The following is a 26,507-nucleotide window of genomic DNA, read 5'->3' as shown; positions in this document are numbered from 1 at the left end:
ATTCTATAATTTCATTTGAAACTTGTCATATCACATAGTGCTGCTTAAATGACATAAACCATTTACAAGTACTCTAGCTAATATAGATCTCTCCTTTGAACCTCCATAGGATTTAACTGGATATTAATTTAGTTATATTGTGTCCTCTAATTGTGTCGTAGTATAAGTCTTATTTTTCAAAACGATTATAAATATAGTAACACCCAGGACAGATTAATTATCCCCAGTATTTATCACTACCCAAACAGAATAAAACATTTTCTTCTACTCCCACTCCAAGGACCTGTTATTTTGAAATATTTCATCTACCAAATAGTCTTTTATTTATTAAAGAGTAATTACATAATTTTTCTTTCTGTTTTCCAAACTGAAGATACATTTTATCTGTTTTCAGTATTCCAGATATGTTACTGCCAATTAAACTTTTCATTTAAAATGAGATTCGACAAAAGTTTTTATCACCAGAGACATACTGTTTCCATCACAGTTTTTGAAATATTAAAAATAGATTATGGAGAGACTGCTGCCTGCCTTGAAGTAGCAAATAACCATGAGTGAGCTGCCCATGACAGGGACCTGAGGGCAACCTCTAAGAGCTGAGGGTAGTCCCCATAACAACCGAAAAGAAAATGGGGACTTCAAAAAAAATAGATTATGGATTATTAAGTTTGCCTTTCAGTATAGCAACAAGTGAGAGTTAGAGATAGGGAGATGATGAGGCATCGGTTGCAGCAATCAAAGTAAGAATGAGGACCCAAATCAGAGTTTGATGGTGGAAAGAGTTGAGTTAATGAGGTAAATTGATAGGATGTAGTGGTGATAATATATGGGGAAGGAGTCAGGAATGTAGTAGTACAGTCGTATGTTTGCAGCTGTTGTTACCACTGATTTACTTTGTCTATTTACTGAAAAGTTGTTTAAAATAGAGTTCCTATCCTAGAGGAGCTTAGAATGTCAGAAACATTGTATCTTGGTAGTCAACTAATTTATAGTCTGGACTATTAGGGAAAAAAAGCCAACTCTTTTTTCCATGGTAATGATTATTAACATTTATTGCATCAATTATTAGTTATATTAGTCCTTTGACATGTTCATTTGAAGCAGAAGATTAAAATTAGTGCCTGGATCTTATAAATATTCTACAGTCTTAAACACCTCAGTCTGAATAAAATAGGTTTTAAAAATGCATTATGAAGTAACTTCTTTTTCTGATTTCTCCCTGTTACAGATGATTACTGTGAATGCTTCCTTGTTTCCTAGCTCTGTGGCCAACTCATTAATAGCAGTTGGAAATGATGGACTCCAAGAAAGAGATAGAATGGTTCGAGCATGCATTGCCATTATCTGTGAACTAGGTCAGAATTTTCTTTGAGTAATGAAAATGTACTATTTTAGAAAGAATATATAACACTTTTTAATGCCTTTAATACATTAATTCTTTAGGTATTGTAAAAAGATATGAAAAAGTAGGACATTCCTGATAGGGAAGTAGTGGACTTGTTTAAATAAATAATTTCAAAGTGACATTAAAATTCTATAAATTTTAAAGTTTTACTCATCATGAAATTTAATATATAGGAATTGTCCAGATTCTAGTAATTAGAATAAAATCTCTTAAAGTCTGGCTCTCAGACATTAATTAACCACACTGTATCTTGATATGGGTGCAAAACAACAGTTCACTCTACATTAAAAAAAATTCTAAATGAAAAAGGATTTAAGAGTTAAATGGGGAAAATATGGGGGTGGGGGGAATGGATGACTATCTGAGCACGTAAGGAAAAGGAGTTTTGAATTATCAAAGGACATCAAACAGATTTCAGCAGCTGTAGATTTTATTATAAGGAGCTAAGAAAACATGCAGTACCAGAACAAAGAAAAAAATAAATGTAATAAATAAGTTCTTTACCATGACAGGTAAAGAACTTACTTAATATACAGATCAGTAGGAAAAATAAATAATTCTCAAAGAAATGCATGGCTGGTCAAAGTATTTTAAAAGTTCAACCTCACTTATAACCAAACAAATATAATTTTTAATGACAAGAGAAGATAATATTTTTCCCCACCAAAAGCAGAAATGGTATAGGTTACATTCACTCTTGATATAATAAATAAATTAATAACAAAAGTTTAAAGAAACAAAAGAGCCAAGCCTTATCATTGAGAGTCTAAAAATACTGTCCACAATACCTGTTGATTTAGAGAAAAAGTCAGAAATTTGATTAAGGAAATTCTGAAAAATAATAAAAATTTGACTACATGTCAATGTATGGGATGCCTGGAAAGTTGTATACTCGAGTTAACTTCTCACTATAAGATGCTTTTATAATTAAGCAAAAAGTAATGAAAATAAGTGAGTGAACCCAAGAAATAGAAAAAGAAGAAAAAAAATAAATTTTAACATAAGCAGGAGGAAAGCAATAATGGTTCTGAGTCTTAGAGAGCAAGATAGATTATTTAATCTAATCTCTGTTAATGGAAGAAGAAAAAAATGACACAGGCAAACATACACTATTGTTTAAAAAATGCAAAAGAGAAACAAAAGATTAATAGAATGAGAAAGAGAATTAATAGGAGTTTTAAAAATTATGAGATAATTTTTTTATATATTTGAAAATCTTATTGAAATGAATGGGTTTTCAGAGAAAATTTTAATTTCCAGTTGACTCAAAAGAGTAGAACACATGATGGATCAAAAACCATAGAAGTACTTGAGGAATTAATTGCCTCCAAAAAGACTCAGTTAGTTTTGTCTTAAAAAAATTATTTCAAGGAACAAATAATTCTCATATAGTATAATCTAATTGAGAGCATTAAAAATGTGGAAATTTACCAATTTTAATTTAAATGAAACTAGCATTTTATATATATAAACACAGATATGCACATACACACAAATACACGCATACATAAAATGAAATAATTAGGATGCTACTATGTTAACATTGTAGAATATTTATCTCAAATCACCACTCATACTCTTTCTTAAATAAATTTGTTTATTTATTTATTTATTTATGGCTGCATTGGGTCTTCATTGCTGTGCGTGGGTTTTCTCTAGGTGCGACGAGTGTGGGCTACTCTTCCTTGCGGTGCGCGGGCTTCTCATTGCAGTGGCTTCTCTTGTTGTGGAGCATGGGCTCTAGGCGCATGGGCTTTGGTAGTTGTGGCATGCGAGCCCAGTAGTTGTGACTCACGGGCTCTAGAGCACAGGCTCAGTAGTTGTGGCGCACGGGCTTAGTTGCTTGGTGGCATGTGGGACCGTCCCAGACCAGGGCTCGAACCCATGTCCCCTGCATTGGCAGGCGGATTCTTAACCACTGTGCCACCAGGGAAGTCCACAAATCATATTCTTAATAGTGGATCTCTACAAATACTACATCCTTTTAAAAACTCTTAATGTTTTAACCAGCAAGACAAAATCATAAATGAGTTTTACATATTGGAAAGAAGACATTATACATTGTAGATGATATATCTAGAAAACTGAATCAACTGAAGAACAACTTCAGTAATTTGGTACAGTGGAAACCTGAAAATATAGATGTAATAGATATATTTTGTTTCAGCAATAATCAGTAAATATAATGGAAAAAAATGGTACTATTTCCAAAGTAGACAAGAAAACTATATAAAACAAATAAACTTAATAAGAAATGTGGAAGACGTGTGTGTGTGTGTGTTTAGGGGATACTTTTCAATTTGTTTAATTGATTTTCAAGAAGGCAGAGCTAATCTATAGGTAGAAATGAGAATATTTGTTGCCTTTGTTGTGGAGGGGGACAGATTGAAAAGTGGTGTGGAGGAACTTTCTACGATGATGAAAGTGCTATACCTTGATTGAGGTATTGGTTACAGGGGTATAGATATTGTTCAGAACTTACTGAACTGTACCATTAAAATCTGTGTATTTTACTGTAAGTAATTATACCTCAATTTAGAAAAAGTGGAGAAGAAACCTAAATCTAAAGTTCAACTAGAATAAACAGGAAAAATTCAACTATGAAAACATTTTTGAAAAAGATTAAATGGAGGAGAAGGGAAAGATTTTTTTCTCATATTTTAAAAAACTTAAGCTGGGTTATTAAGAGAGAACAAAATGAAAAAGAATCAAGGGTTGCAGACCCTGATATATAGAAGACTTCAGTATATCAAAAGTATAAAAATCAGTTTGGAAAGCATGCTGGGATAGTTGAATAAACATTTGGGAAAAAAATGAGTTTATCAATATTAAGCCAAAGTCTATTTCCTGAGAGATTGAAAACTGAAATGTTAATCATGAACTCATTTAAAACACACATGTGAGTGTGCATGCATTCAAAGAAAATGCCTGATCTTTGAAGTAAGGGAGGAGTTTCTGAGCTTAAAATCTAAAGTTAAATTACAAATCAGATAAAAGATTTGAAACAGATAAAAGGCTAATACTCCCACTATATAAAGAACTCCTTGCAATTGATAGGAAAGAAGAACCATTCAGTAAAACACGAACAAAAGATATGAAAAAATTCAGAGACATTAAGGAAAAAAATCAGTTTTGGGAAGTATATTCAGTGACTCTTATTAGGTAATTTATCCACGTGTCCTTTTAAATGTCATTGAGTAGAAAGTTTTTCAAGTCAGAAAGGAAATTAAGTATTAAAATCCAAGATTTCTGATTACATTTTATTAATTATCCCCTATATAATATATTAAGTTTTTCTTTTTTATTTTAGCACTTCAGAATCCAGAGGTGGTGGCCCTTCGAGGTGGACTAAACACCATCTTGAAAAATGTGATCGATTGCCAATTAAGTCGAATAAATGAGGCTCTCATTACTACAATTTTACACCTCCTTAATCATCCAAAGACCCGACAGTATGTACGAGCTGATGTAGAATTAGAGGTAGGAACTTTAATATTCTTTTCTAGTTTTAAAATATGACTTTAAATACATACTCTTACTTTGAAATTTTAAAGTTAATATGCAGCACAGCATTAATTATTAAACCTAAATTAACTAATAAGATTGGCTTATCCCAGCAGTATTTTATAGCTCATTCAATTTGGACTGAATTGAAAAAATTCTCAAGAATATTTCATCAACATGTAAAGTGAAGTTTATTTTTTTTTTATTATCTATGAAAACTTGACTGAGCAAATTAGAGCACAAGTAAGGTTTCATAGACATTTATGTATTTATTTAAGAAGACCATTGCTTTTTAAGGACTATAGTATGTTAATTGTGTGTGAATAGCTCCTGCTAATTATATACTATTTATTAAACCATGCTAAAACTCTCTGAACTTGGAGACACTTGTTGGCAAACTAATGACCATATATAATTGAAAGAAATAGAATACATATCTTTTTTAAAATACTCTACAATTTCTTTTTTTTTTTTTTTTTTTTTACTAATTCAGTTTTTTTTTTTTTTTTTTTTTTTTACAGTTGGTCTAAAATAATAAGGCTACCATATACCTTTTTCTATAATAATGTATATAGTAGAGGTTGGAACAGAATTATCACAAACTGTATTCTTTTTTTTTTTTCCCCCTCATTTTTGGCCATGCCCCGTGGCTTGTGGGATCTTAGTTCCCCTGACCAGGGATTAAACCTGCGCCCTTGGCAGTAAGAGCACGGAGTCCTAACCTCTGGACCACCAGGGAGTTACCACAAAATGTATTCTTATAGGTTATTTGTGTGAATGTATTACATTGTTGTCCATTGCAGATATCATTCAGAGTAAGTTTAAACCAAGGCTTTATTTGGGTATGAAATTATGCAAATTATAAAAGATTTATTGTTCCCTACTTTGCCTGTTTAAATCGTTTTATGAAACTTGTCTTAAATGTTATAGTTCTGGTTTTATTAGGGCTACTAGAAATATTTTGAGATTATAAAATTGACATTAGCCTGTATCATTAACTAACAAATTTAAGTACAATATTCTCCTTAATAAGTGATTTTAAATACATTATTCATGGGAGTCCAGTGGGAATAAGCTGGCATTTTTGATATTTTACAGTGTATTTCGATTTAAGTTTTTTCTTTATCAAGTGGAGAAAATGATATTTTAAGATTGGAGAGATGATAGCAATAAAGGAAGATATTGTGTATAGGCCTGTTTTTTATTCCTATATAATTGTACAGCAGATTAGTAAAGCCTTTGTGTAAATGAAAAAACCTCAAAGAATATGGTAGGTATTTAAGTACACGACTATATTTGCATAAGTTCTTTAAAGCCACAGATGTTCTTTTTTTCCTTAACAAGATCCCCCTAAAGTAGCATAGTGATTGAGAGCATAGACTTTGGGCTATACAGATCTGGTTTTGGTTTTTTGTTCTGTAACCTACTAGCTTTATGATTTTGGGCAAGTTATTAGCCTGTCTTGGACCCATTTTTTCCTAGGTAAAATGAAAGTCATGATTTTTACCTTAATTATTGTGAAGAATAAATACTATAATAATAATAGTAGTAGTGGTAATAGCAGCAACTAACACTCTTGTAAAGCTTATAATGAGTTAGGCAATATTTCCAGGTGCTTTACATATATTCATTCTAATCTACATAAATGTTTTATTTAGTACCTGGCACATAATAAGTATTCAATAAATACTGATTGCCTTGGATATTAATCATTATCATCATCTTCTACTTTATCATTATCTTCATCCTAGAGTCTGCTGTTATGAGAATATTATCCTCATTTTTATTAATTATATTTTATAAATTTTCACTCTAACTTGATAACTTTGGTTTTTCTTTTCCACATACAAAGGAACTATTTTCATTGCTACTGTCTTGTTAGGCCCAAATCTTTCTCCTGTTAAAAAAAAAAAAAAAAAAAAAAATCCCTTTTAAAATTTACCCTGGCTTCTATTTCTATAATCTGTAATATATTTTGACCTCACACAGGAAAAAAAAAGGTACATTTAATATGATAATGTTATTAGAATAGGCAGTCAGTAAGGATTGTAAAATTGTAATTTTAATTTTTTATAATAAATTTTAAAAACAACATATTTTTTAAACTTATACTTCAGAGTAGGATAGTGTAGTTCATAGCATCTGCTATGGAAACCTAGAAAAGTTGAATAATTATGGAAATCATATATTTAAAGCAGTATAGAGCTGTGAAAGCAATAAGGACCAGAGGGAGTGAAAAATCTAGAGATGCCCTTGGGGGCACTGTAGATTTAGGCCACAGGCTAGAGGTTAAGAATATGACCTAGGCTTAGGTAGAAGACCAGACTATTTGGCAGGCATATGTGTATGTGGAGTTGACAAGCCTAGAGATGTGAAAAGTCCCCAGATCAAGTCTGATTTACCCTTCTAGAAGTTTGCTGAAATAAGAATCTGTGGAGAGCAGAAGTTAAAATGTTTCCACTGAGGAAAACACAGTGGAATAGGCTATGGGTCTCCAGTGCATAGGACACAGAGGCCTCCCACGAAGGGGGGTCATGGGCAGAAGTTGAAAGGCCTCTAAGAAGTAGTGAATTTACACTGATTATATGCAGTTGCTTTTTTTCCCTGGGGTCACTTACTGATCAGGACATAATTAGAAGCTGAAAATCCAGGTACGCTTTTCCTGGGACCTGAAAAATCAGAACAGCTTTTGGCAGTTATGTAGTATTCAAGTGACAAACTGGGTATTTCATAGCTGATTTCCTGTTCTTGACATGTCCCAAATTCTGAAGTAATTCTGGATGAGTACCTAAAGATCTAAGTTCAAAACTTATGAAGTATGTAGAAAAAATCCCCAATTTCTCACTGCTAAGGAAAAAAAAAAAAACTAGCTAAAGTCTCTTGAAAGTTTTGGAGGTCCATACTTTAGAAACACAAGAAAACCAAAGGTACACTCAAATCTTAACAAAACTGCAGCATAGTCTCAATTTAATTCAGTTGGTGACTAGGATAAGCTCATCAGTCCCTTTAATCTACCTGACTAACAGAGGAAAGGATAAACCTTCTCTGAGGGAGATAACATAACTTGGAACCTTCAATAAAATTTACAGTGTCTGACATTCAGTCAGAAATTTGATTGAGTGTCATACAAAAAGACATGAATATGTAACTGAAAACTCAAAAGAAATTCCATAGAAGCATGTCCACATGTGATCCAGATATTACAGCTAGAGGGAAAAGACTTTAAAACAACCATGATTAACTTGTTAAGGAAAATGGAGAAAAAGAAGAAGAAAATAGATGAAATAATGGAGAATTTCACCATATAATTGGAATGTGCAAAATGAATCAAATGGAACTAGTACAGAAAAATATAAAACCTGAAATTCTGAACTCAATGAAATTAAAAATCCATTTTGGATGAGAAGATATCATTAGTAAATTGAAAGAAAAGTCAATAAAAATATCAAGTAAAACACTGAGGGTTGGGGAAGAGAAAGGAAATGAACAGAGCAAAAAGGATAAAACATAATTGTTGTCTTTGGAGAAGAGAGAGAAAATGAGCAGAAGCAAATATCCAAAGAAGGAGTGGTCAAAACTTTTGTTTCTAAAACTGATGAAACTTCATAAAGCTCAAAAGCTCAAGATAATACAAAGAAAACAACATGTACGCACATCACGGTAAGGCTGTCGAAAACCAAGATGAATAAAAATCTTAAAATCAGCTTGAGAAAAAAGACTCTACTTTCAAAGGAACAAGTCTGACAGCTGATTTCCCAACAGAAATAATGGAACCAGAAGACAGTAGAATGGCATCTTTAGAGTGCAGAAAGAAAATAATGTCAACCTACCCCAGAGAAAATGTCTTTCAAAAACAAAGGTAAAAAAGATTTTTTAGACTAAAGAAAAAAGACCCAAGGAAATTTAAAGAAACACTATTCTTTCTTGGAGTCCTTGCCTTTATGTCATGAAGACAGAAAAGCAGCCTATGCTGCTTTGGTGAGGCACACGTGGGAAAGAACTGAGGCCTTTTGCCAACAATTAGCACATTGTGAGTAAACCATCTTGAAGCAGATTCTACAGCTTCAGTCAAGCCTTGAGATGACTGCAGCCCTGACCAATATTTTGACTACAATTTTATGAGGCACCCTGAGCCATAACTGCACGACTGAACTCTTCTAGATTCCTGACTCACAGAAACGTTGTGAGATAATAAATATTTATTGTTTTTTAAAAAATGAGACAGACTCAAAGGAAGGTTAAAGTGAATCCTTAAAAGGAAAATGATTCGAGACAAACAAGGAAATACAGGAAGGAATGAAGGGTGGCAAAAAAGGTACACATGACAAAATATAAAAGACTACTCATTGTCAAAAACAATATTTGTGATGTCTTAGGTATTTTAAATTATTTTAAAATTAAAATTCAGGCCACAGTAATGCAGTCAGCACAAGGCGGGGGTGGGGGGGGTTGGTAAATGAGATAACAGTGGTTTAAGTTCTAAAATGAGTGAGCCTAACAGGGTTGCTAAATACAAGGACAATACACAAAAATAACTTGGATTTCTTTATACTAGTAACAAAAAGGAGAACGTAATTTATAACGTAAAAACATTTAAATAATGTTCAAAAATAGGCAAAACAAGTCATAGTGTTAGAAATCAGGATAGTAGTCCTGGGGTGAGAACAAAGGGGAGAATAAGGAGGCTTTGAGGATTATAGGGAATGTGCTTAGTTTGAGAAAATCTATCAAACCTCACATTCATGATTTGTGCACTGCTTAATATGTATGTTAAGTGTCAGTTTAGAAGTTCAAAAATTCAGTTTGTACATTTAAAAAAATCACTCAAATATATTCCTTGATGATGAGTTTGAAGAAATAAGTCTCTCAAGCAGTGTACCCAGTCAGAGATACAGAGAAGTGGAATTAATTTTAGCTTGTTAACAGGAAGAATACATTTTATAACAAGGACTCTTTTTCTTCTTCTTTTTTTGCCTTTTCTTTTTATTAGCGAATTTTAGCACCCTATACTGATTTTCACTACAGACATAGTCCAGATACAGCTGAAGGACAGCTTAAGTAAGTACCATGCGTGTTACTGTTAAAACTTTTAGATTTGCCTGATTGTACGTAGAGCCAGAGAAAAATGAGTTTAAGTAAATTTCCTATTTCATGGAGTTACAGTTCTCTCATAATTAGCTGTGGTTTAAAAAATTAAAAGTAAGCTTCGGGAAATTTAAAGACTTGGAATTAGTTTCTTATTATAAAAAATGTAAGATAGGTGGGAGTAGAAACCTAGATCTTTAATCATGTTTCTATTGTACATGTTTTTAGTGCAATTACATTGAGAGACTAAAGAATTATTTAATAGTGAGTAGAATGAAGAGTGGCCTAAATTGAGTAAGCAGAAAGATATACTGTGTAGAATTTTGAGAGTAAGGTTCATAGGAAAGTAAAAGGAGATAGAGTAAAGATTATTTTCTAGAAATGAGGCAGGATAATTTTCAGTCTTTTTGGAGAGAAATGCACATGTTCACTAGGTATTCTGGGATAACTATATATAAATTGATTTATGGCTCAAATAATGTACTGTCTGTGAAGATTTTGCCAATGACACAGTTCCAATAAATATGCTATCAGGTGTAGCATAGTAGGATTGTTGGATTGTAGAAACACTTATTTTGAGAGAGAGTATGTTTTTAAAATTCCTCACTAAGTTTGGGAACATTGTGAAATGGGCATATTTTTGTTGTTTTTCATTTTTCTCCTGAATTAAAAATAGTGGTTTCATATCTTTAATCACCTCCATCACTGTGGACTCATTGCATGCTAACATATCATGACCTGAGCTAAGAAATTAGAGTAGTCATTCTCTGTTTAAGACTTCTCAGACCTTATTCTTGCTAACTAAGTTATGAATTGGGATTCTTAAGCCCCTTTCTTGGCTTCTCCTATGACACTTGGGCAAGCTCTTTATTGATGAAGAATGTATGCATTTTCTATTGCTGCATGACAAACCACTACAAATATAGCAGCTCAAAATAACATCAGTTTATTAGTTCACAGTTCAGTAGGTCAGAGGTCTGGCATGGTTCTTATCTGGAGGTTCTGGTGAAGAAGCCATGTGTTTCTAGGCTCACTCAGATTTTTGGCAGAATTCACTTCCTTGCTCTTGTACAACTGAAGTTCCTGTTTTCTTGCTGACTATCAACTGGGGCCTACTCTCAGCTTCTAATGGCCACCCTCTTTTCCTGGCACATGGTACTCTCCATCTTCAAACACAGCAGGAATTCCTTGAATCTTTGTGCTTTGAATCTCTCTGACTTTTTCTTCTGCCTCCAGCTAGAGAAAGCTCTCCAGTTCGATCAAGCCTACCAGATGATCTCCCTATCTTAAGGTCTGCTGGGCTATGTAACATAAACATATTCACAGTCATGGCAATGATATCATATTCACAGGGATCCAGGGATTAAGACCTAGAATCTTGAGAGGATAGGGGCATTTTCAGAATTCTGCCTACCAGGATAAGCAAGAGATGAACCTGGATATTTTTTAGAGTTGGGGAGGGGGGAGTACATTCCACCAAAATCCTTTCTTTTCTGTTTGGTTCAATACTTTGCTTTCCTTAAGTTTCTGGAGTATGGGCAGTTTCTGGAGCATGGGTACATTATAGCTAGGGAATAAGGAAATGGGTGGGTTTTTTTTTTTTTTTTACAATATTACTAATTTATCAAGTAGGTTAGAGATTGGATTCCCAGGCAATCAGTATAAGTATGTCACAAACATTTTTAAGAGAAGGAGCACCAAAAGCTTAATCACACAGTTGTCTGATTCTCATTTCTTCCACCAACCCCCCTCCCCATTTTACTTTCTGTTACAGTGTCATGTTGATTAGCACAACAGAGCTTAGTGTGGTTGGTTTGTACGTGTGGGGGATGTTTTTAACTGTTGCATTTCTCTTTTGTAAACTATCTGCTTGCTTACCATTCTTTAATTTGATTTTCTGTCATTGTTCTTTATCCCTTCTGTTTTTTTCTTTCCCAGTTCTCTGGATTTCTGTATTCTCACAACTGTTAAGAACTTTAACATTAGGGAAGTAAAAAAGATGGCACAGAAAAAAAATGGACTGTTGACAGGGTAGAGATGGTTGAGGTGGCATAAATAAAGAGTACAAGGTTGCTATTAAGTATTAAAACTGGCCATAGACCATATATGGAAAATGTTTAACAATGTAAGTGATACTATTGGTTAATTAATTGTCATAAACTATTACATAGAAAGGAACAAGTGAGATGATTGGATACCAGTTATAAAAGAAGAAAGTAGCTGGTAGTAGGCCCCAGCTGACAGAAAGAAAACAGAACCTTCAGTTGTATAACACCAAGGAAGTGAATTCTGCCAACAACCTGAATGAGCTTAGAAATGGATCAATAATAATATCTAGTTATTTAATAATATCTCGGTGAATATCTGAGTTGTTGAGCTTGCTTGGTAGAAATGCTCAAATAAATTTGGGACAAGATTTTTGAAGTAAAGAGAATACATGTGGTAAAAGTAAGAAGTTTATGTGGTAATTTTCTTTGCTAAGGGGCAGTCTTTTGACAGAGATGCTTATGAAGCAGGCTGGTGTTGTCTCTAATGCTCAATTAAAGGTGTTAATGAGCTACCTAAGAATAGTTTTCAGAAAGAGCAGGAAAAGTAGAACTCAGTGGGAAAGCAGAATTTATAATTTGTTTTAAAAGATGTTGTGAATTTTAAATGGGGGGAGGCGTGATCAGTACATAATTGGGTAATTTGCTTTGAGGTAGATCTGATCTTTATTTTCTTTTAATATATTGTTGAATTTCCTATGTAAATATTTAAATGTTAAGTAATGATAGCTCTTATTCTGATACAGTGGTAGGAAAAACTCACTTTTTATTTTAACATTTAATTTCTTTGACCCCACCCCCACCCCCTCCCCCCCACCTCACCGAACAGAGAAGACAGAGAAGCAAGGTTTCTAGCAAGTAAAATGGGAATCATAGCAACATTCCGGTCATGGGCAGGTAAGTTCCTCTGTGCTGCTTTATAACATCCAATAAGAAAAGCTTGGCTATTTTTTCAAATGTTAAATTATTATTGTAGCATCTGCTTTAGATGTTAACCTAATCTTTCTTTATATGTTATTGTTAGAACCAAGAGGGGTTTGTACACAAGTCTTAAAATTGACCATTTGTAAATCAATGTGCTAATGATAACCTGGGCATTAAAATAAAATTAAACAAGATCTATACCAAAAAAAATTTTTAAGAGTGTTAGTTGAATATGTAACTAAAGTTTGTTCCTAAAAATATAATGTAGAATGTCATAAATACCAAATAAGCAAGATAGGCCATTAGTAGTCCCAAATTACATTCTTTTTCATTATGGTTTATTACAAGATGTTGAATATAGTTCACTGTACTATACAGTAGGACCTTGTTGTTTATTTTATATATAGTAGTGTGTATCTGTAAATCCCAAACTCCTAATTTATCGCTCCCCCACTCCCTTTCCCCTTTGATAACCATAAGTTTGTTTTCCCTGTCTGTGATTCTGTTTCTGTTTCACAAATAAGTCCATTTGTATCATATTTTAGATTCCACATATAAGTGATATCGTATGGTATTTGTCTTTCTCTGTCTGACTTAACTTCACTTAGTATGATGATAATCTCTAGGTCCATCCATGTTGCTGCATATGGCATTATTTCATTCTTTTTTATGGCCAAGTAATATTTCATTGTGTGTGTGTGTGTGTGTGTGTGTGTGTGTGTGTGTATCTCACATCTTTATCCATTCATCTGTCGATGGACATTTAGATTGCTTCCATGTCTTGGCTATTGTAAATAGTGCTGCAGTGAACATTGGGGTGCATGTATCTTTTATTTATTTATTTATTTAAATTTATTTATTTATTTTCATGTTTGCTTTTTTTTGAATTTTATTTTATTTTTTTATATAGCAGGTTCTTATTAGTTATCTATTTTATACATATTAGTGTATATATGTCAGTCCCTCTCCCAATTCATCCCCCCCCACCCCGCTTTCCTCCCCTTGGTGTCCATATGTTGGTTCTCTACATCTGTGTCTCTATTTCTGCGTTGCAAACCAGTTCATCTGTACCATTTTTCTAGATTCCACATATATGCGTTAATATACAATATTTGTTTTTCTCTTTCTGACTTACTTCACTCTGTAGGACAGTCTGCATGTATCTTTTCAAATTACAGTTTTCTCTGGTTATATGCCCAGGAATGGGATTGCAGGATCATGTGGTAACTCTATTTTTACTTTTTAAAGAAACCTCCATACTGTTTTCCATAATGGCTACACCAATTTACATTCCCACCAACAGTGTAGGAGGGTTCCTATTTCTCCACAACCTCTCCAGCATTTATTATTTGTAGACTTTTTAATGATGGCCATTCTGACTGGTGTGGGGTGATACCTCATTGTAGTTTTGGTTTGCATCTCTCTAATAATTAGTGATGTTGAGCATCTTTTCATGTGCCTATTGGCCATCTGTATGTCTTCTTGGGAGAAATGTCTATTTAGGTCTTCTGTCCATTTTTTGATTGGGTTGCTTGTTTTTTTTTGTTATGGAGTTGTGTGAACTGTTTGTATATTTTGGAAATTAATCCCTTGTCAGTTGCCTCATTTGCAAATATTTTCTTCCACTCCATAGGTTGTCTTTTCATTTTGTTTATGGTTTCCTTTGCTGTGCAAAAGCTTATAAGTTTCATTAGGTCCCATTTGTTTATTTTTGCTTTTCTTTTTTTTCTTTTTTAAAAATTTTTATTGGAGTAGAGTTGATTTACAGTATTGCGTTAGTTTCAGGTGTACAGCGAAGTGAATCGGTTGTACATATATCCACTTTTTTTTTTTTTTTAAGATTCTTTTCCCATGTAGGCCATTACAGAGTATTGAGTAGAATTCCCTGTGCTATACAGCAGGTTATTATTAGTTATCTATTTTATATATAGTTGTATGTATATGTCAGTCCCAGTCTCCCAGTTTATCCCTCCCCCACTCTTATCCCCTTGTAACCGTAAGTTTGTTTTCTACATCCATGACTCTACTTCTGTTTTTAAGTAAGTTCATTTGTACCCCCCCTTTTTTTCCTAGATGCCACATATAAGCGATATCATATATTTGTCTTTCTGTGTCTGACTTACTTCACTCAGTATGATAATCTCTGGATTCATCCCTGTTGCTGCAAATGGCATTACTTTGTTCTTTTTTTATTGCCGGTAATGTTCCACTGTATATATGTACCATGTTTTCTTTATCCATTCCTCTGTTGTTGGACGTTTAGGTTGCTTCCATGTTCTGGCTATTGGAAATAGTGCTGCAGTGAACATTGGGGTGCATTCCTTTACACTAACAATGAAAGATCAGAAAGAGAAATTAAGGAAACAATCCCATTTACCATCGCAACATAAAGAATAAAATACCTAAGAATAAACCTACCTAAAAGAGGCAAAAGACCTGTACTCAGAAAACTGTAAGATATTGATGAAAGAAATCAAAGACGACACAAACAGATGGGAAGATACACCATGTTCTTGGATTGGAAGAATCAGTATTGTGAAAATGCCTATACTCCCCAAAGCAATCTACAGATTCAGTGCAATCCCTATCAAATTACCAATGGCATTTTTCACGTAACTAGAACACAAAATCTGTATGAAAACATAAAAGACCCGAATAGCCAAAGCAATCTTGAGAAAGAAAAACGGAGCTGGAGGAATCAGGCTCCCTGACTTCAGACTATACTACAAAGCTACAGTCATCAAAACAGTATGGGACTGGCATAAAAACAGAAATATAGGTCAGTGGAACAGGACAGAAAGCCCAGAAATAAACCCACTCACCTATGGTCAATTAATCTATGACAAAGGAGGCAATAGTCTCTTCAATAAGTGGTGCTGGTTTCCCATGCTGGACAGCTACATGTAAAAGAATGAAATTAGAACACTCCCTAACACCATACACAAAAATAAACTCCAAATGGATTAAAGACTTAAATGTAATGCTGGACACTATAAAACTCTTAGAGGAAAACATAGGCAGAACACTCTTTTTGACATAAATCACAGCAAGATCTTTTTTGATCCACCTCCTAGAGTAATGAAAATAAAAACAAAAATAAATGCGATCTAATTAAAAGTGTTTGCACAGCAAAGGAAACCATAAACAAAATGAAAAGACAGCCCTCAGAATGGGGGAAAATATTTGCAAATGAAGCAACCGACAAGGGATTAATCTCCAAAATATATAAACAGCTCATGCAGTTCAGTATCAGAAAACCAGATAACCCAATCAAAAAATGGGTGGAAGATCTATATAGACATTTCCCCAAAGAAGACATACAGATGGCCAAAAAGCACATGAAAAGATGCTCAACATCACTAATTATTGGAGAAATGCAAATCAAAACTACAATGAGGTATCACCTCACACCGATCAGAGTAGCCCTCATTAAAAAGTCTACAAATAATAAATGCTGGAGAGGGTGTGGAGAAAAGGGAACCCTCTTGCACTGTTGATGGGAATGTAAATTGGTACAGCCACTGTGGAGAATGGTATGGAGGTTCCTTAAAAAACTAAAAATAGAACTACCATATGACCCAGCAGTCCCACTCCTGGGCATATACCCAGAGAAAACCGTATTTTTGCTTTTATTTCTATTGCCTAGTAGTCCAGTATTCCTTGAGAATAGGGATTATATGTGTTTTACCTTTCCATGGAATAAAAAGCAAACATTTTTCTTAAAATAATACCACCACTAAATGTGTTATTTTGTTTTAATGATTACCTCTTCCTTCTTTTTTTTTTTAAATTTATTTATTTATCTAATTTTTGGCTGCGTTTTCTTCGTTGCTGCATGCAGGTTTTCTCTAGTTGTGGTGAGCAGGGGCTACTCCTTGTTGCAGTGCACGGGCTTCTCATTGCGGTGGCTTCTCTTGTTGTAGAGCACGGGCTCTAGGCACACAGGCCTCAGTAGTTGTGGCACGTGAGCTCAGTAGTTGTGGCTTGCGGGCTGTAGAGCGCAGGCTCAGTAGTTGTGGCACATGGGCTTAGTTGCTACGCGGTATGTGGGATCTTCCCAGACCAGGGCTCGAACCCATGTCCCCTGCATTGGCAGGTGGATTCTTAACCACTTCGCCACCAGGGGAGCCAACCTCTTCCTCCTTGACTTTGCAGAATAATTTAAGGGATAGCATACAAAGGAGTATAGCAATAAATAGAACAGGAAAATTTACTTGAACATTTCTGTATACTTAAGTAACCAGCTAACATCTTTTCCATAAAAATGACTATCCCAGCCATAGACTTGGCCCCTAGCCAATATATGTACAAGGACTTCCTCTGGCCTCTCACATTTTGGTAAAAATCCCAACCTTGCTATACCTCATGACTGCCTATTTCCCCTTATCCTCATGGACAACCTAGGATTCTATGAGGGCTCAACCATCACACATCGTTTTTTATACTTTACTAGCCTCCACACACTCTTTCAACATAGAAAACCAACACAGTCCTCCTGCCAAGGTTAACTGTCAGTGCCCTTGCCTCAGAAATCACTTAAAACTTTATTTTCTGTAGCTACAGCTACCGTCCTTCACCATTCTTCAGCTTCCTTGCCATTAGAGTGGTTTCTTTCGTCCCCCCAAGAATGAATTCTATCCAACTCTAACCACCAGTACAGCCTAGCTACTGTCTTCTCATTCTCTCTACCGTAGACTCTGCTCTCCAGTCACTGTACCTCTAACCTCTGCCAGTCTCTTGTTTCTCTTAAACGTTTTTCTACTGTGCTTCAGTTTGTCCTAGAGTCCTTTAATGCACTGATCCATCATTAGAAACTTAAAAGGTCGGAGTGTTCTTCCCTTCTATTGAAGTAAGAACTGGAATATTATTCAAGTTAGAATTCTGAAAACATTTTCTCACAGAAATAATTTCCTACATAGTATTAGATTCTGTGATACTGTGTATGGGTTAAATGAGCTTTTGTATGTTTGTAATGTTATTTCTATCATATATTTCAAAATCCAAAAAAACTGACTGAAAAATGAACTTTTAGAACACAGTTTCTTCTTGAGTTGCAATAGCCTGTTTTCCCTATTAGTGCAGACTATGATTGCAGATCATTGTATCTTAATCTATAATCTCTCAAATTACTGTCAGACATCAAAGTTTGAGAAACACTCTTTTGGTATTTTAAGTAAGTCTGTCTATTATGTTTTAATTTGAATTTTGAACCAAAGTGCAAAGAGAAGATACATATTATTCATAAATATAAATATATGTGCTTAGCTAGAAGTAACAGGGAACTTCAGAATCCTATATGACTTTTTAAAAATGTTTTCCTTTACTTTTTAAAAATGTTTTCCCTAACATTTTATCAAAAATTTCAACTATGCAGAAAAATTATACAGTGAACACCATATACTCCTACCACTTAGATTTTGCTCTATTTGCTTTATTACATATCTACCCATCTGCCTAGTCCTCTGAGAATTCATCAGTCCTCATGTTATTCTAATGCATTTTAAAGAAGTTGCAAAATTAAGTGCTCCTGATTCCTAAACACTTCAGCATGCACATTATTACCTAAAGCTCAGTATTTGTTTAGGGTTCTTATTTGGTTATTTTTGTTTGTTTCTGAGGGTTTTTTTTGGGGGGGGGGGGATTGAGGTAAAATTTACCCCTTACAGTGAAATGCACAAATCTTGAGTCTGCCATTTGATGAGTTTTGACAAATGCTTATACCTGTGTATCCAAACTCTTTTTAGGATATAGAACATTACCATCATCGCAGAAAGTTCTCTCATGTCCCTTCCTAGTTAATCCCTGACCCCACTCCTGTAAGAAGCAACCACTACTCTGTTTATTTTTTATCACAAATCATTTTTGCCTGTTCTGAAACTTCATTTAAGTGGAATCATAGTATATGTATACTTTTGTGTGTAGGCTTTTTTCACTCAACTTAATGATTCTGATTTCACTCAGCAAATGCTACTGATTCATGTTGTATATATCAGTAATATGTTCCTTTTTATTGCTGAGTAGTATTCCACGGGGTAAATATATCACTGTGTTTTTAGCCTTCCTCCTGTTAGTGAATACCTGACCTGTTTCCAGTTTTGACCATTCTAAATAGAGCTACTATGAGCAGCATTGTAAAAATTTTTTTCAGATATAAGCTTTCTTTCCTTTTGGGTAAATACCAAATAGAACTGCTGAGTCACAGGGTGGATATATGGTTTTTTTTTTTTGGCTGTGTTGGGTCTTCGTTGCTGCACGTGGGCTTTCTCTAGTTGTGGCGAGCAGGGGCTACTCTTCTTTGCAGTGCGCGGGCTTCTCATTGCAGTGGCTTCTCTTGTTGCAGGGCACGGGCCCTAGGTGCATGGTCTTCATTAGTTGCAGCACACGGACTTAGTAGTTGCAGTGCTCAGGCTTCAGTAGTTGTGGTGCGTGGGCTCAGTAGTTGTGACGTAGGTTCTAGGGTGCGTGGGCTTCAGTAGTTGTGGCACGCGGGCTCAGTAGTTGTGGCTCTCGTGGGCTTTAGAACACAGGCTCAGTAGTTGCGGCGCACGGGCTTAGTTGATCCACGGCATGTGGGATCTTCCCATACCAGAGCTCGAACCCCTGTCCCCTGCATTGGCAGGCGGATTCTTAACCACTGCACCACCAGGGAAGTCCCGATATATGTTTAGTTTTATGAGAAACTGCAAGACTTTTTCTCAAAATACTGAAGCACTGTTGTATACTCCTATCATGTAGGTATGTGAGTTCCAGTTGCTCTACATCCTTGCCAGCATCTGGTGTTATCAGTTTTTAATTTCAGCCACTCTATTGGGTGCGTGACAGTATCTTATTATGACTGTAATTTGTATTTCCCCAGTGACTAATGATATTGAACACTCTTGTATGTGTTTATTGGCTACTTACTGATACATATCTTCTTCTGTGACATGGTGTTAATATGTTTAAAATTGTTTGAGTACATTCTCTCACTTAATATTTTGATCCATGCAGTTTATTTGAAGTCTGTTGGTTATACTCTTCTGTGCATTCGTTAAGTTTTAGACTTAAACTTTTAAAAGGCAAAATGCCAAGCAAAGTTTATCAATTTAGGTTGAGAAAGTGTTAAATAAGCAAGACATTGTCTTATTCTCTCCAATATCCCTGAGAATCACTCATCAGCAAATGGGAATAATAGGCAGTCAGATTCATGAAACCTTTTTGGGTATGAAACAAATAGAAGAAGTAATGTAAAGGATAAAATTATTGATAATCTCTAATTGGGAAGTTCAGAGAATGTTTGAAATACACTATCAATTATGATAAAGTAATAGTGTAATTCAGCTTGGAAAAATGTCACGTTTTGTATTATGGATACATTACTATAGAAAATTTTTTTGAAATTCAGATCAGTTAGTTTTTTTTCTTTTTATCTTTTTTAGGTATTATTAATTTATGTAAGCCTGGAAACTCTGGGATTCAGTCCCTAATTGGAGTACTTTGCATTCCAAATATGGAAATAAGGGTAGGTAAAAGTTATTCTGATTGTTTCATTCGTGGAGTTTTAGTGGAGGAAATTAATTGGAAAAAATTTATTTCAGGTAATGCATTTTCCTCATGAATTGTTAATCTGTATCACAGAGCATTTTAAAAATACATGAATAAATATTTACTGCTTAGTTGAACCCTAAGAATATAATATGAATCATTTGAAACACTGCTGTTGTTAGGAACTATGGCTGTATTAAAATTAGATTAAAAATGTGAAATTAATTATGCTTTTATTCAATAAAAAGTGCAAACAGTACACAGGGGCATTCTCATTGTAAAAGGTTCAAGCAATACAGAAAAATATACTTAAAAAGTAAATATAGTATTTATGCAACTTATGCCTTCTAACTTGTGTTTTTATATGTTATGAGTAGTGGTTCTGATTAAAATTGGGGTATTTATATACTTATTTATTAGACATAGTCCTAAGTTATTAGTGTATAGGAATTGTATTAAACAGCTAAAACAAATTGAAATTAGAGGAAAAAAAATTAACTCTTCATGTGCTTCTTCCTTTTCCTCTTCAATGTTTTTGTTTTAATTTTGTTCAGAGGGACAAAATTTGCCCCCTTGTTTCTTATTATTAGTAGTAAATATTACCTAGAGGTGCCTTGCTTAAAATGTGAACTAAAAATAAAAGCATTTAGACCATGGAAGGATGTAATTATAGATGGAAAGGTTCCAATTCAGTTGACTTCTTACTCAGTAAATGGTGAAAGAACGTGGTCCTTTGAGTCTGGCCGACTGAGGTTTGACTGCTGGTTTTATTATTTATAGCTCCATGACCTTGGGCAAATTATTTTTAACCTTTAAATATATTTCTTCATGTGTACAGTGGGGATAATAAAAGATTTATTGACAAGATTACATCATGTATATGTAGTAAGCATTCAGTAGTTATCTCTTCTCTAATATAGGCCTGATAATGGTAGGTTTCTAAAATACAGTAGTTCTGTTTTTATCAATTTTTTAATCTGTGAATAGGACATTTAAAAAATTGTAGACAAAGATTTATTCCATAAAACAAAGAAAGTGTATTTATTTGTACTTGCAGCGAGGTCTCCTTGAAGTGCTTTATGATATATTTCGTCTTCCTCTACCTGTTGTGACTGAAGAGTTCATAGAAGCACTGCTCAGTGTAGGTAAGTATTGAAGTGCATTCACTACTCATATATTATAATTTTTTAAATGGATTATCTAATGGAGGCAGAGTTCCTCAAAGGAAAAATACTGAACTAAATATTGAATATCATTTTCTTTTCTTACTGCATATTTGTGGCCTGAAATTAATATAAAAATAAAATCTCAGATAAATTTCTAAAAAGAAATTTTAATTTCTTCTCCATCACCCTAGCTCCTGAAATGAGCAGTGAAATTAATAGAAGGATGGACTAAGAAAGGAAGAGAGGACTTAATAAGAAACCTTATGTGATTCTCATGTTGGATTATTTGATTCTTGTTATTTTATTTTAGCCCAAATGACTCTGAGTCCCTCAGTGAAGGAAGTTAGATCTGTGTTCATTTACATAAATTGTTTTTTTCTGTATGCCTTCTTGAGTCTTTTTTTTTTTTTAACGAACATTTAAGAAAATTATTTGTAGCCTGCTTAGCTGATGGTTATTTGAAGTGTTTCATTGGTATATTATTTTCTTCTAACTATCTAAATTTAACTATTTTAGATCCAGGTAGATTCCAAGACAGTTGGAGGCTTTCGGATGGCTTTGTAGCAGCTGAGGCAAAAACTATTCTTCCTCATCGTGCCAGATCCAGGTAGACTTTAGATATAGAAATAGTTCAGATTTATTACAATTACTATTTTTATGTTAAATTTTGTAGTGTATGGAAAAATATTTAAATTTTTCTGTGCTGTACTTATTTCCAGGCCAGACCTCATGGATAATTATTTGGCACTGATACTCTCAGCATTTATTCGTAATGGGCTTTTAGAGGTAAGAGTTATAAACCTTACTTTATTCTATTTTATTTATTTTATTTTCTCTAACAGAATTCTTTCAGAGCAACAAACATATGATACATAATTGTATTTCACATATACTGTTTTGCAACTATGATATTTTCTTCTCATTTTCAAAGGGTTTGGTTGAGGTGATAACAAACAGTGATGACCATATCTCAGTTAGAGCTACCATCCTTTTAGGAGAGCTTTTACATATGGTAAGTTTAACAACTTCTGATTATGTTTCATACTATTAATGTTTTAATTTATGAAACAGGCTATTTTAACAATGTTACTTTGCATTATCTCAAAAAAATAAGCTTGCATTTATTTGAATGTTTATCTTTGCATTACAAAGAACCCTCGATACCTTGTATCTTATATATATATAGGCTAGTTTTTTAAATGGAACAAATATAAAAAATACAGAGAACTGAATATTGCTTTTTTATACTCACTTTTGATGCTGACATTTTAAGTCGTAGAAGTCTTTCTCTTAGAATGACTTCCTACCTGAAAAGCATGAAATTACAAAACTATAGGTATTACTTCAGTCAGCTAAATAGAATTGATATATAATAGTCAGTGCCTGAATTTTAGAAAACTTTGTGGAAAAAAATCTAAATATAACTGCCTCATTTGAGCACATACTTCTCTGTAAACTTATAGGTTTAGGTTTGGAGGGTGGGAATCTTTTTTTTTTTTTTCTTTTTGGCCATGATTTTATGACATCAGTAACTTCTGGAAACAAGGAGCTAGCAAAGTAATCTGATCATTCTCTATTCCCAGCAGATCAAGCAGTGAGGGTACTCTGATTATTTGCAAATTAGAAATTTATATTTCTGTCACTGATTAGTTAATAAACACTAAATAAAAAGAACCACTTTAAACTCGTTAAGTAAACTTATGGCAAATCTTTTAAAATTATGTTATGGCTTATTATTGGCAGAATATTTTTTGTTTTTGTAGTTGTTTTTGGTCCCCTCCATCACCAGGGTTGTTTTTCTACATAGCAGTTGGGCTTTGTGAGTGAGCAAAAGAGAATTAAACAGTTTAATGATAACTGTCTTTATTAGTGAATTATTTTAGCCACTTGCTCTGTTTTCCTTCAGTCCATCTATGAGATAATTAAGTAATATTGCAGAATCTCAGGTGTGATTATTTTTATTTTAATTAAGATATCATTTCTGTAAGGATATCAATATCTAGAATTATTTGCCTTTATATGAAGGAATCTCTTTAATAAATTTCATCCACTCCCTTCCCCCGTGCACCAGAATTCTGTGATTCCCTTGAAATATAAAAGCTAGTCATTTTGAGTATAGCAGTGTTAGTTCATTGCTTGTTATTCTTACATCTTCTGGCTTCCACATTTAATTAATTTGTCTTTATTGTTAGAAAGCAGATTGGGTGGTGGGACTTTGTTTGGAAAGCAGAAGACAAGTTTCTTATTTAGAGACTGTTGGAATATGAGACAAACCTGTTTTGAGAAGGTGGTTTTTAAACCTAAGAAGTCAACTCATCAGTTATGATATTGCATCCAGCATTTTAAATGCTACTTTTAACATAACATTATAACACTGGATCCAAGTTTTGACATATAGTCCTTTTAGATTATTTAAGAATTGAGTTTAATTGGGTACCACTTAACATTATAATTTAATGTTATAATAAAGGATGTATGAAATTTAGAGTTTTATTAATGTAATATGAGCCTGTATCTTTATATTTGTTACATCTCATCCTTGTTGAAAGTAGATGAGATAAAAATTAGCTATAAGTATATATTAGAAAATGAATAATTCATGAGTAAAACCTTTTAGCATTATATCTGTGGATAATCTGTAACATAAAATACTCTATTTTTCAAAAATATTATGGTTCGTTTTAGGCAAACACAATTCTTCCTCATTCACATAGCCATCATTTGCACTGCCTGCCAACCCTAATGAATATGGCTGCATCCTTTGATATCCCTAAGGAAAAGAGACTGTAAGTATCAGAGCTCTAGCAAAGCTTGTGCCTGTATATTTAATACCCACTTAGATGACCTTATCTTCTTTATAAGAAAGTAGTATATATAGGTTATGCCTGGGAATTATTTAGGGAAGCCTTTGGATAAGAGGAAAATTAACAGTTTTTAAAAATAATTTGTATTTTAGGCTACAGAGTATTTTAGTTTAGTAAAATCAACCTTTTCTAGCATGTTTCTGGACAAGGACATAAACTTTCTACCAGATCAGTAAAAATATTGGGATTGAGAGTGTTTTGGACTGTTTTATGTTTTGAGCAACAGTTCAGTCTCTTTTTCAATGTCTGAATTATTTCAAATTAAAGCACAGAGACTAACAGTGTATTCTTTTGTATGTGTGGTTAAAAATGTTGGAAAAAGAAAGTTGGAATTTATATATTTAGGCTTCATTATTTTTTTTTTGTAGTGTTTTGAAATGTAGTTCATTAGCTATTCAGAACTAGGAATTTTTGTTAAGTTATAATACATTTCTCAAAAGTTTAGTTAGCTTTATTAATTCAAAAGTACACATAAGGGCCTCACTATAAATAAATAATACTTTGTTTATTCGTTTTAAATCTGTCAGTGAAAACACTATTACTTAACAGACTGAAGTTGTAGTATAAACTGAGGGCGTTAGGGACCATCAGCTCTGACTCTCAGGCTAACATTGGTAGTGGTGGCATTCAACTTTTATTTTAGTAGTTTCTTGATGGAAAAACGTACCTGCCCAAAGCCTGGTAGACCTGAACTCTCTGGGTCAGATTATGGCCATGGTATTTAGTGTTCATCAGGAATTCAAATTTACCTTCAAAATTCCAGTAATAATCTAAGAAAGATTTTTTTAGCTCGGTAAGCTCTTTACTGATAAATACTTGCCAATCTGGGCACATCCTAAGGTTTTTAAATTTTAAATCTGATTTGTATTTACCAGAACTTCTGAAGTTGAGACTTGATCACTACCAAATTCTAGAAAACTGTATTTTATGCACCACAAAAAGGGAATTTAAAATAATTTCTAGGGACTTCCCTGGTGGCACAGTGGTTAAGAATCCACCTGCCAATGCAGGAGACACGGGTTCGATCCCTGGTCCGGGAAGATCCCACATGCCACGGAGCAACTAAGCCCGTGCGCTACGACTACTGAGCCTGAGCTCTAGAGCCCAGAAGCCACAACTATCTCAGCCCGCGTGCTGCAACTACTGAAGCCCGTGCGCTTAGAGCCCGTGCTCCGCAACAAGGGAAGCCACAGCAGTGAGAGGCCCGCGCACCGTAATAAGCAGTAGCCCCCACTAGCCTCAACTAGAGAACGCCCGTGCACAGCAACGAAGACCCAACACAGCCAAAATAAATAATTAATTAGTTTAAAAAATAAAATAATTTTTAAAAGGATTCCATTTACAATTGCAGATTAGTGGGGAAAATAGAGACTGTTCAGTTGATACTGGAATCATTGGTTATCCAACCTCATGTCATAAACAAAAATCAATTTCATATGGATTAAGGACTTAAATGTGAAAAGCAGAGTTTTAAAACTTTAATAAGAAAGTAAGGTCACTAGGTTCTGACCCTGAGGAAGGAGTTCTTAAAACTAACATACAAAAAGTACTCACCACCATAGAAGAAAAGATTAGTATGTTTTGTTGAATCTAAATAATTAGTGTTTCTTCATACAAATCAGCAGTGTTCTTGTTTTTTTTCTTTGTGGTTCTAAATTTGGTTAAGTAATTTACTTTTTAGTAACAGTCTCTAGCATGGATTTATGTAAGTTTTAATAGAATAATTTACCAAAGTGATCTCCCTAAAATTACACTAGCCTTGTATTAATTGTACTAATTTTTTTCTCATTAGGCGAGCCAGTGCAGCCTTGAACTGTTTAAAACGCTTCCATGAAATGAAGAAACGAGGACCTAAGCCTTACAGCCTTCATTTAGATCACATTATTCAGAAAGCAATTGCAACACACCAGAAACGGGATCAATATCTGCGAGTTCAGAAAGATATATTTGTTCTTAAGGTACTGACGTGAAGATGCAATTTTCAGTTTAA

General features: G+C 33.9%; 1 protein-coding gene across 5 annotated transcripts in view; it reads left to right on the top strand.

Annotated features, from left to right (window-relative positions):
- The window catches only part of RICTOR (RPTOR independent companion of MTOR complex 2), a 117,325-nt gene that overhangs the window by 56,373 nt on the left and 34,445 nt on the right, over positions 1–26,507 (top strand). For all 5 annotated transcript variants that reach the window (XM_068535263.1, XM_068535262.1, XM_068535259.1 and 2 more), the window contains exons 7-17: positions 1,229–1,355; positions 4,716–4,885; positions 9,900–9,967; positions 12,869–12,936; positions 20,382–20,464; positions 21,545–21,632; positions 22,170–22,260; positions 22,373–22,439; positions 22,585–22,665; positions 24,339–24,439; positions 26,310–26,475. In XM_068535263.1, the coding sequence (XP_068391364.1) occupies positions 1,229–1,355; positions 4,716–4,885; positions 9,900–9,967; positions 12,869–12,936; positions 20,382–20,464; positions 21,545–21,632; positions 22,170–22,260; positions 22,373–22,439; positions 22,585–22,665; positions 24,339–24,439; positions 26,310–26,475 (1,110 nt within the window). The remainder of the gene's footprint in view (positions 1–1,228; positions 1,356–4,715; positions 4,886–9,899; positions 9,968–12,868; positions 12,937–20,381; positions 20,465–21,544; positions 21,633–22,169; positions 22,261–22,372; positions 22,440–22,584; positions 22,666–24,338; positions 24,440–26,309; positions 26,476–26,507) is intronic.

This window comes from Eschrichtius robustus, chromosome 2, assembly GCF_028021215.1.
Source record: "Eschrichtius robustus isolate mEscRob2 chromosome 2, mEscRob2.pri, whole genome shotgun sequence".
Classification (NCBI taxonomy): domain Eukaryota; kingdom Metazoa; phylum Chordata; class Mammalia; order Artiodactyla; family Eschrichtiidae; genus Eschrichtius; species Eschrichtius robustus.
The sequence above is the reverse complement of the archived record's forward strand: the minus strand, read 5'-3'. Positions and strand labels throughout refer to the sequence as shown.